A 12,151-nucleotide genomic window follows, 5' to 3' on the forward strand; every position below is an offset into this window, starting at 1 on the left:
TTTCTTAAAATTCTAAACTTGCTCCTTCATTTGCATATTATTTTGTACAAATCTGTACTGTTTCCCAGCTGACAGCAAGCTATCTAAGAAGCAGTACAGATTTGTACAAAATAATATGCAAATGATCAATGATAAAAAAAACACATTTCAAACAAGTGTAGAATTTTAGGATAAAATTTTGACTGAAGAGGTATAATGGGGCAGATGATCCAGTTAGATATATTTCTTTAATAGTGACACTAGTTGATAAACAGCATTAACAATATGGCCAGTCTTTATTTTTTACTTTTTTCCCCTCTCTTCTCCTCCAATATGTTATTTTTTTATTTTTTAAATGTTGAGAGCAGTCAGTATCACTAACCATGACAAATGAAATTAGATTTGCTGTCAGAGCTGCAATGCTACAAATGACCACCAGAGGTCCTCAGAGACAAAAAAATTCATAAAAGAAAACAAAAACAATACGTGCCAATTCTATAAACATACAACAGCCTTATTATTAGTGCATAAGTTCAGATAAGATGAAGAATAAGTCACCTGCTAGTGCTACAAGACACCCTCACATTAAAAGCTGCAGCCCTGAGTCCACACACTCCCTTTCCTATTCCTAGTAGCAGTGCCTGCTCTCAGCCTCTCACTGACTGCTGGAGAGACACGGGGGAGGGAAGTTTAGAATGAGAGACAGATGTGGGAGTTCCTTACCAATGCAGCAACGGAAGACAGTACCTGAAGCTGTTACAAGAACACCAAACCCTCTATGCTCTAAAGTGTAGAGCTATACACTGACCGGATAGTAGACAGCAAACATTTGATTTACAGAGAGGAGGTTGGCTATACCTCACAAATGATTGTGTTTACTGACTCTCTGCCAAACCAAAAAGCACAGCTAGAACAGCCTCTCACAGTGTCTCACTCTCTCTCAGCCAATAGGAAGATCTTCAAGTTATTCCAGCTGAGCTGCGCTAATGGCTAGAGAGATTAAGACATTTGAAATGACTGCAGGCAGGAAAAAAAAATGTTTAACACTTTAAAATAAAAAAACTCCCTGCTAATTCTGACCCTGCCTAAGGTAATCCTGGTATGATGATGAAAATAAAATCTGCCATCATGGTCTTTCTATAATCTTTTAACACTTTGCACTGCAGAATGCAGATTCATCACTAGCAGCCAAAGTGTTAAAAGATTAAATAAAGACCATGATGGCAGATTTAGCAGCCCCTCACACACAGTGAAGTCCGTTTGCAGCCCATGTGTTTTTTTACACTCTAAATCAAACAGTCACGTGCAGTGCCGGGAGTGTGGAAGCAGAAGCAGAGGAACACACAGAAAACCTACTCGCCTGCTCCTCTATTCAAATTTCAACTGATATATTGCGCATTAAGTATTTTAATAAAACAATGTGCAATCTATCATTGGAATTTGAATTAGAGGAAGCAGATGAGTAGGTTTTAGAGCTGACACTAGTGAATTTCATTCAATTACTGTTGCACAGTGACAGTCTCTCCCTCCTCACTTCACGCCATCTGAGCTTCTCCCTTCCACAATGCGCAGTGAGCCAATCAGCCGGTCAGTTCTCCTGGTGCTGTCAATCACCAGGAGAGCATGACCGTCTCTGATTGGCTCCCTGGCAAAGAGGCATCATGAAGAATGCCTCCTATTGGCCAATATTTTTGCTTCAGTTAGTTAAAGGTACTTCTACAAACAGTGGGTGGTGCTGCTGTGATAGTTGCTATAGTAGAAAATTATCCATGTTTCGCTATGGAGAGATGCAGTCCTGTGTGATGCCTCTCCATAGCGTTACATGAGTGGAAACAAAAATGGTGATTTTTTTTTTATTACAATTTTTTTATTTAAATTAAAATTAATTTAATTACACTTTGGCCCCATATGGAAGGGGAGGCCGTGCCTCCTATGACTGCACGTCCTTGGTATGTGTATATATATATATATATTTATGTGGAAAAATATAGGTAGAAAAATAACACTGGTTTACTAGTTGGGGGTTAAAAGCTACTTGCCCAGAGGGAAAAGTTAGTAGTCCACTTAATGTTTAAGATAGGAAAACGTTGTCCGCTGCAATGTCTAAGTTGTCCGGGACCACTGGAAATTTTCAACCCCTGTGTATATATATATATATATTATTTTTTTTTATTTTTTTATTTTTTGTTCCGTGGACAAACAATTGTTTATGTACATATAGATTTTCACAGTGATCAATGTGATTATATTTCTGAAGAGCACTTTATCTAACTGGAAGAATGTTGGAAATTTGGTATTATACAGCAGAAATAAAATTACCTTATTCTTTTATTTGTCTGATCCTTTATAAATTAGTGAAGTGAAGAGTTAGTTAAACTAGCAGGAATTAAAAAATAACAGACCTCGGGCACTGTTGATCATTGGCGTATAGGGACAGTCGATTGGCTGTTGTAAATACTCCTAACATCTTTTATTTTTTTTCAAGTTCTAGAAAGCTGGTTGGATTTCACTGGAGAGCTGGAACCCCCGGATCCGCTTGCAAGGTTGCCTCAATTAAAGCGACGTATCAAACAGCTTTTAAAGGACATGAGCAAAGTGCAACAGATAGCTACTTTGTGCTCTGTATGACAAAAGAGAAGACTGTCTGGCATTGCTGAACTATTTTGTTACTTAGAACACAAAAAAAAGTTTGTACAGGTTTTATGACTATATAAATATATAAATATATATATTATTAGTATTGATCCTTTACAAGGATTATTAATCCTTTTTAACGAGTCGTGTGAAAAAACAGTCAATATTCACATGAAGCTGTTAAAGAAAGTGGCAAAAAGAGATGTTTATACTCTTTATCTGCCATGTAAGTGGCTGGAAATTGCTCTATGGAACAGGACACAGATGATATTTGGATCACAGTTTCACAACAAATCTAGTGGATGTTGACTTTGACCCGTTTTTTTTTCTTCTAGAAAACACCAGCTTCTCTTTGTTAAAAAAAGTCTTATGTTAATCTAAGTAAAAGGGCAATTAAAGTTAAATTTAACATTGATTCAGATAGAGTATGCAATTTTAAATAGCTTCCCAATTTATGTCCAATATCACATTTATTTTTCATTCTTTTGGAATCCTTTGCTGAAGAGCACATCTAGATATTCACAGAAATTATAGAGTACTACATAGCAGCAGTGATTGATGAGTTATACATTGTTGCAAACACGGCAGACATATAAAAATGTTGAGCAGTGTTAAAAACAATGTTGCACACACTGTTGCCATATTAGTGCTGAAGCCAAGTATTGTAATGTAATATAAAATTTCCTTTAAAATTACATGCTCTGTATGATGAACGTTTAATTGTGACGTTCTTGTCCCTTTAAGGTAGCATTGCAGGGACATGCCTTTGATGTATCTTCACTGTCAACATTGTAGCTATTTTTTTAAATAAGTGAACTGTACACTTTGTAACAGGAAAGGAAACAGTGGGAATGAAATACTAATACCTTTAGTAACTCTCATTCACCATGCAATATAGTCTGTTTTTATACAGTTATTGATGATCAGTGATCGACAGATAATATTTATTTATTGTGGACAGGCTATTTAAATTAACCAATAACTGCTACTAATTTAATGTAGTTAAAACTGCAATGCTGCTTTAAATATACAGTAAAGTCAAAAGAGAACTGTCATGATTCGGATACAGCATGACATTTTTAAATAACTATGCAATTCACTTCTGTTATGAAATGTGCTTTGTTGCCTTGGTATCCTTTGTTGAAGAGTAATTCTAGGTAGGCAGATAGGAGCTCAGGAGAGTGCATATGCTTTTAGCATTATATGGCAGCAGTATTTTGCAATATTGTAGCAGTGTTATACTTTGTTGCAAATACTGCTGCCATAGAGTGCCAAAGACGAGCACTCTCCTGAGATTCTATGACCTTGTCTAGATTTACACTTCAAAAAGGATACCAAGAGAACAATGGAAATTTGAGAAGAGAAGAAAATTGGAGAGCTGTTAAAAATGACATGCTCTATCTAAACCTTAAACATTTAATTTTGACTTTACTGTCCCTTTAAGGAAAACATCACAATGTGTTGTTATGCATATATGTTTTAATAGGTTTAGCTGGCATGCGTTAAAGGGACATTAATCTCAAAAATTACTTTTCTTGTTTTACAATTTTGTTTCTGCAATTTGCGATCTGAAAATTAGATATGAGCCTTGGGCAGCTTCATTAGCTGCTGAATGCAGAAGAAAATGGACACTTGCAGCCTTTTGACATTTTCAGAGCCAGATTCCTTCTTGTGAAAGGGCAACACACTATGATTTGTGCAAAACCAGATTTTAGTGTGTTGCATTTTCACAAGTAAAAGTCTGCCTCCGAAAATAGGGAAGGGCGCAAGCCACCTTTATCTTGACTGCAAAATAATGCAAAATTTGATAACAAATTGACATTTTTAAATGCTTTTAAACATTTATTTTGTATGCATGTATTTTTCAGTGTTGAGCTTAATAATATATAGCAATGACTTTAATGCCCCCCAAATGTGCCAAAATTGACTACTATGGGAAACTGGATCATCCATATATTTGGTGCTGGCAGTTCATCCAAATTACAGGCGTATCTAAAAAAAATACTGAATTTTTAACCTTAGTTTTGCAGTGTTTAAATAGATCTGTATATATATATTTTTATTATTTTTGCCCATAGTAATTCAACTTTGATAAACTTTCTTTTCACATGCACACTTGACATCCTCAGCAGGCATGAGGAATTGAAAACGAACAGAAAGACTGTTCATTGCTGGTAATAAAAGAACCACTATAGTAATCATAAGACTGTAAATCCTTATTTTTGTTGTTTTTTGTTTGTTTGTTTGTTTGTGCTAATCTGTATTTTATTCATTTTGTTCTGTAATGGACCCTAGTCAGAAAACCAAAGTCAAAGCAAAGAATGACAACGGAAGGGACAATCACTCAGCTACAAACAGAAAATGAAAAGTGATGTAGTTTATAGTGGAAGAAATTATAACAATTATAAATGTTCTTTTTTTTTTGTCTCTGCCACACTTGCGATGTGTCTATATAGCGGAAAGAGAAATCTAGAAATTGTAGTGAAGTGGCGTATAATGGTAGGTGTGCATAACAAACTCTGCTTCTTTACCACTGATAGGAGTTTTAAACTTATGGATGTTTGTGTTGTTTCCTATAGATTTATCTAACTGAATTTTAGGAACAGACTAACGCTTTCATAAGAAAACAAGACTTAACTTTAAGAAACATTCTGATGCAAAAATAACGTGTCCTTATCCAGAGCCTCAACCATTACTCCTGGCGATTGGTGGGTCATGAAACTATGCATCTTATTGGCTCACCAGTCATGTTCTCCTAAGAAGATTGCTTGCTTGTGGCTCCAGAGCGGTATTTTACTTTTGCTGGAGCTAAACATATAGGATCAGTAATGCGTAAATTACATGTTCTATTGAAACAGATCATGGATTTATATATATTTTTTAATTCAATGTTTACTTTTGCCAAGGATTATAGAAAAGAGATTTCATATGTGGGATTTTGGTCTAATAAGAAATATCTGAGTGAATTTTACTGCTAGGGAGGAGGCTTTGCCAGTGACAATTATTTTTATAGTTTTACATTAACTTCATTTCACTATAATTTCTATATTTCTCTTTATTTCAGAGTGCAAATTAAATCAGAATACTCATTGCTATAGTTTTCCCTTGTATGTATTATTTAGTCTCCCAACAACAGAACTGTACAGCCATCCAAGTATAGAGAAAATAAGAATGGGTTTATTCTTTTATATGTGAAGTTCTTTTACAAATGTTCTGTTGCTGGAAGAGTTTTATACCTATTGCCAGGAAGATGTATATTGGAAGTGCAATCCTTCGTATGTTTTTGAAAAATAAAACAAACATTCTTACGTTTACTCCTTTTGTCTTAGTTGAAACCTCCTCAATATGACGTTTTCTTTTCCCCCAAGGGAAACCTAATTTCTCCTACATTGGTGTATCCGGTCCACGGCTTCATCCTTACTTGTGGGATATTCTCAATCCCTACAGGAAGTGGCAAAGAGAGCACACAGCAGAGCTGTCCATATGGCTCCCCTCAGGCTCCGCCCCCCCAGTCATTCTCTTTGCCGCTCTAACTAGTAGCATCTCCACGGGGGTGGTAAAGAGTATGTGGTGTTAGTTGTAGTTTTTTATTTCTTCTATCAAGAGTTTATTTTAATATAGTGCCGGCTTGTACTATTTACTCTGCAGCAGAAAATGATGAAGATTTCTGCTAAGAGGAATATGATTTTAGCACCAGTAACTAAAATCCATTGCTGTTCCCACGCAGGACTGTTGAAACCAGAGAACATCAGTTGGGGGGAACAGTTTGCAGGCTTAACTGCTTCAGGTATGATCAGTCATTTTTCTAACAAGACCATGTAATGCTAGAAGACTGTCAGAAATTCCCTCTGGGATAGGTAAGCCATTTTTCTTAGACTCTGTATAAAATATGATGGCTCATATTAAGGGCTCTATGCTGGTTGACACTATTGCGGGCTTAAAAATCGATTGCTTTTGAGCATGTTTTTCACTATAAATAAGGTGTTTTTTCAGACTTTAAAACACTTTTGGGGTTTAATTTGAGCCTGGCACTTATTTGGACACCTAATCTAGTCAGAAAGGCCCCTCCACTCTGGAATGAAGAGGGAGGAGGCCTCAATTGCGCAGTTGTTTTGCCTAGGCAGTTCATGCAGCTTCACGTGGGGAGTCCAGAGGCATCAGAAAAGGCTCCAGAGAGGCTTATTTCCTACTAAAATAATCCCTAAGGAAGGTAAAGGCCACAGTGAGAAGCTGTGGCATAGTACTGTAGTGTGTTAACCGGTTAATAACTGTTATTAGCTCCGGTTTGGGCATTAAGGCTTTAATTGGTCTGAAAATTTGTGTGCAATCTTTTCAAAGCATTAAGACACTGTGGTGAAAATTTCATTAAAATCGGATGTTTATTTGATGGTTTTTTGATGTTTCAGTATTAAAGTGTGCACTTTTATTATTTAAAGAGACAGTAACATTTTTGTCAAAAATTATTTTTATTGCATTGAAGTTCTGTTTAAGTCTGTCAAACATGTCTGAACCTTCAGATAGCTTATGTTCTGTATGTTCAAAGGCCAAGGTGGTTCCCCCATTAAATTTATGTGTGAAGTGTGCCATAGCGTCCAAACAGCTTAAGGACCGTACAATCACACTTAAAGATATAGCCCAAGATGATTCTTTAGCTGAAGGTAGTGAAGATAGCTCGCTATCCTCTCCTTCTGTGTTAACACCAGCTATGCCCCCGCAAGCGATGCCCAGTACATCTAGCGCACCAATTGCGATTACTATGCAACAGTTAGCGGCAGTAATGGATAATTCTCTCTCAGCATTTTTATCCAAACTGCCAGCTTTTCCTAGGAAGCGTGACTGCTCAGTTTTAAACACAGAAAATGAGCAAGCAGACGCAGAGGATAATTTATCTGTAGTGCCCTCACACCAATCTGACTTGGCGGTGAGGGAGGGCCTGTCTGAGGGAGAAATTTCTGACACAGGAAACGTTTCTCAGCAGGCAGAGCCTGATACCATAGCATTTAAATTTAAGCTAGAACACCAACCAAATGGAAAGATGATATAAAGGATACCACGATTCCAAAAGTATGCACTTATAGCACTCTGGGCCCTAAACTAAAGGGTGGGTGGTCCCGCTAGGATTTTATAAAAAATAACTTTTATTATAACCATTAAAAAACCAAATTGTTGGTTAAAGTACAAACACTATTAAAATACACTCCAGTACCAGATACTAGTAGTATCAACATTTATTGGATCACCAGTTATTGGGATTAGGCCTGTATGTATTCACAGTCATGAATGATCCAAAAAGTAACAAAGTAACGTCCGCTAAACACTGTTGCAATATAACTAAATCAAATAGTGATTACAAGTGTGAGTTGGGTACATGTAATCAGAGAATGGGTGAAGCGTGCCCCCTCTATTTGTTTATCGCTGGATTACTGAATTCTATTATTGAATTATGGTTTTTCCATGTAAAATATAGAGACAAGGAAAATGGTCCTCAGTGTCAAAGTGATTATCATTATATCGAGTAATCGTCTGTTACTCCCTCTGCTCAAGTATTTCGGTATCACTGGATCAGACACACCATGCTGCTATTCAGTCCATATTGTAACTTCAGTACACTGCGGTAATGGCCTGCAGCTACTACCAGGTCATATGAATAATTATTCAGCCTAGCTATGTCTGTACGGTGTCAGAGTTGGAAATCCTGTCTGGATAATCACAATGAGTTTGAGTGCTATTATTCTGGCATCCACTATGTGTGAAAGGCTATATATATCTAATATAACTAAGTCTGGCACAACCCAGACTGGGTAAGTTAAGTATTTGTAAATTAAAGAGCCTTTTTAGTGGATCGATCTGGATACTTATAACCCAGTTTGCCGATATAAGTTTACCATTATTCATTAATCATAATATTTCTTCAGGCACACACCACTGCACATCATCTCACACAGTTCAGTATATAAATATAGCTATATCGAGTAATCGTCTGTTACTCCCTCTGTTCAAGTATTTCGGTATCACTGGATCAGACACACTATGCTGCTATTCAGTCCATATTGTAACTTCAGTACACTGCGGTAATGGCCTGCAGCTACTACCAGGTCATATAAATAATTATTCAGCCTAGCTATGTCTGTACGGTGTCAGAGTTGGTAATCCTGTCTGGATAATCACAATGAGTTTAGGTGCTATTATTCCGGCATCCACTATGTGTGAAAGGCTGTATATATCTGATATAACTAAGTCTGGCACAACCCAGACTGGGTAAGTTAAGTATTTGTAAATTACAGAGCCTTTTTAGTGGATCGATCTGGATAATAATAACCCAGTTAGCCGATACAAGTTTACCATTATTCATTAATCATAGTATTTCTTCAGGCACACACCACTGCACATCATCTCACACAGTTCAGTATATAAATATAGCTAAGTCTGGCACAACCTAGGCTGAGAGTTTTTACTGTTATAAGTTACTTTTCATTCCAATCAGCTGTGCAACACTCATACAGCTAAGATTAAGTTACTCACAGTCTGAGTAAGATATCATCTGTGAGTTTATATTATCTACTGTCCACTCTATTGATAGGCTATATATAAAGTTAAATTTTTTATCTGGCACAACCCAGTTTCTATATTGAATGTTTATATTACAGAGCCTTGTAGTGGATAAGCCCGGTGCTTGCTGCCCGGTGCACTGATACAAACTTGTAAACTTAACTGATCATTCGGACATTCATTCAGTTCAAAACCCTTGATTAATTATCGAGGGCAAATAGTATTATTGTAATGCTGGGGTACTGGTTCGTACCATATCCCCAAATGCACCCAAGTCACTCACTACGAAATATAATATAAAAGTACAATTTTAGCGGTACATAGATAAATGGTACTGGGCAGTTAAAAAGACACAAAAAATCGAGTGTGAAAGAATCAACACTCTCCCCTGACGCGTTTCGCCCGATAAGGCTTGCACAGCATAGTGTGTCTGATCCAGTGATACCGAAATACTTGAACAGAGGGAGTAACAGACGATTACTCGATATAGCTATATTTATATACTGAACTGTGTGAGATGATGTGCAGTGGTGTGTGCCTGAAGAAATATTATGATTAATGAATAATGGTAAACTTATATTGGCAAACTGGGTTATAAGTATCCAGATCGATCCACTAAAAAGGCTCTTTAATTTACAAATACTTAACTTACCCAGTCTGGGTTGTGCCAGACTTAGTTATATTAGATATATATAGCCTTTCACACATAGTGGATGCCGGAATAATAGCACTCAAACTCATTGTGATTATCCAGACAGGATTACCAACTCTGACACCGTACAGACATAGCTAGGCTGAATAATTATTCATATGACCTGGTAGTAGCTGCAGGCCATTACCGCAGTGTACTGAAGTTACAATATGGACTGAATAGCAGCATGGTGTGTCTGATCCAGTGATACCGAAATACTTGAGCAGAGGGAGTAACAGACGATTACTCGATATAATGATAATCACTCTGACACTGAGGACCATTTTCCTTGTCTCTATATTTTACATGGAAAAACCATAATTCAATAATAGAATTCAGTAATCCAGCGATAAACAAATAGAGGGGGCACGCTTCACCCATTCTCTGATTACATGTACCCAACTCACACTTGTAATCACTATTTGATTTAGTTATATTGCAACAGTGTTTAGCGGACGTTACTTTGTTACTTTTTGGATCATTCATGACTGTGAATACATACAGGCCTAATCCCAATAACTGGTGATCCAATAAATGTTGATACTACTAGTATCTGGTACTGGAGTGTATTTTAATAGTGTTTGTACTTTAACCAACAATTTGGTTTTTTAATGGTTATAATAAAAGTTATTTTTTATAAAATCCTAGCGGGACCACCCACCCTTTAGTTTAGGGCCCAGGGTGCTATAAGTGCATACTTTTGGAATCGTGGTATCCTTTATATCATCTTTCCATTTGGTTGGATTAATTTTATGCACAAGCACCATTTCCTCTATATAGACATACAATTACTACACATTAAACAGGAGAATACATAGATAAATAAATTAAAGAGGAAAAGCCCGAGGAGTGCCACTATTCAATATTGTGTGTGTTAAGTCTTAAGCTAGAACACCTCCGCGCCCTACTTAAGGAGGTCCTAGCTACACTTGATGATTGTGATCCTTTGGTGATCCCAGAAAAATTGTGTAAAATGGACAAATTCTTAGAGGTCCCAGTACACACTGATGTGTTTCCGATACCTAAGAGGGTGGCGGATATCGTGACTAAGGAGTGGGAGAAGCCAGGTGTACCTTTTGTTCCCCCTCCTATATTTAAGAAAATGTTCCCAATCGTTGACCCTAGAAGGGACGCGTGGCAGACGGTCCCTAAGGTAGAGGGGGCAGTTTCAACGCTAGCTAAGCGCACGACTATACCAATAGAAGACAGTTGCGCTTTCAAAGATCCTATGGATAAAAAATTAGAAGGTTTACTTAAGAAAATTTTTGTTCAACAAGGTTTTCTTCTTCAACCAATTTCTTGCATTATTCCTGTAACCACTGCAGCTGCTTTTTGGTTTGAGGAATTAGAAAACTCGCTCCAGAAGGAGACTTCTTATGATGAAGTTATGGATAGAATTCATGCCCTGAAATTGGCTAATTCTTTCATTACAGATGCCGCTTTTCAGTTAGCTAAATTAGCGGTGAAAAATTCTGTTTTCGCAATAGTGGCGCGTAGAGCGCTTTGGCTAAAATCGTGGTCGGCGGATGTGTCATCCAAAACAAGATTGCTTAATATTCCTTTCAAGGGTAAGACCCTATTCGGGCCAGAGTTGAAAGAAATTATTTTAGATATCACTGGGGGAAAGGGCCATGCCCTCCCACAGGATAGACCTTTCAAAGCTAAAAATAAGTCTAATTTTCGTTCCTTTCGCAATTTCAGGAACGGACCGGCTTCTACCTCTACAGCCACTAGGCAAGAGGGTAACGCACCCCAGCCCAAACCAGCATGGAAACCATTGCAAGGCTGGAACAAGGGTAAACAGGCCAAAAAGCCTGCTGCTGCTACCAAGACAGCATGAAGGGGTAGCCCCCGATCCGGGACCGTATCTAGTAGGGGGCAGACTTTCTCTCTTTGCTCAGGCCTGGGCAAGAGATGTTCCGGACACCTGGGCACTAGAAATTGTCTCTCAGGGGTATCTTCTAGAATTCAAGGACCTTCCTCCAAGGGGAAGGTTCCACATGTCTCGCTTATCTTTAGACCAGATAAAGAGACAGGCATTCTTGCATTGCGTAGAAGACCTTTTAAAAATGGGAGTGATACACCCAGTTCCAACAGCAGAACAAGGACTGGGATTTTACTCAAACCTGTTTGTAGTTCCCAAAAAGGAAGGAACTTTCAGGCCAATTCTGGACTTAAAGATCCTAAACAAATTCATCAGAGTTCCATCATTCAAAATGGAAACCATTCGGACAATTTTACCAATGATCCAGGAGGGTCAATATATGACTACCGTGGACTTAAAGGATGCGTACCTGC

The 12,151-nt window shown here is 37.6% G+C and overlaps 1 protein-coding gene across 4 annotated transcripts in view; it reads left to right on the plus strand.

Annotated features, from left to right (window-relative positions):
* The window catches only part of PHF20L1 (PHD finger protein 20 like 1), a 584,626-nt gene extending 578,699 nt beyond the window's left edge, over window positions 1-5,927 (plus strand). For all 4 annotated transcript variants that reach the window (XM_053715368.1, XM_053715369.1, XM_053715370.1 and 1 more), the window contains one exon: window positions 2,465-5,927. In XM_053715368.1, coding sequence (XP_053571343.1) covers window positions 2,465-2,607 — 143 coding nt within the window. In that variant the 3' untranslated portion in view covers window positions 2,608-5,927. The remainder of the gene's footprint in view (window positions 1-2,464) is intronic.
* The last annotated feature ends 6,224 nt before the right edge of the window (window positions 5,928-12,151 follow it).

Source organism: Bombina bombina, chromosome 5 (genome assembly GCF_027579735.1).
Source record: "Bombina bombina isolate aBomBom1 chromosome 5, aBomBom1.pri, whole genome shotgun sequence".
In the NCBI taxonomy this organism is placed as follows: Eukaryota; Metazoa; Chordata; class Amphibia; order Anura; family Bombinatoridae; genus Bombina; species Bombina bombina.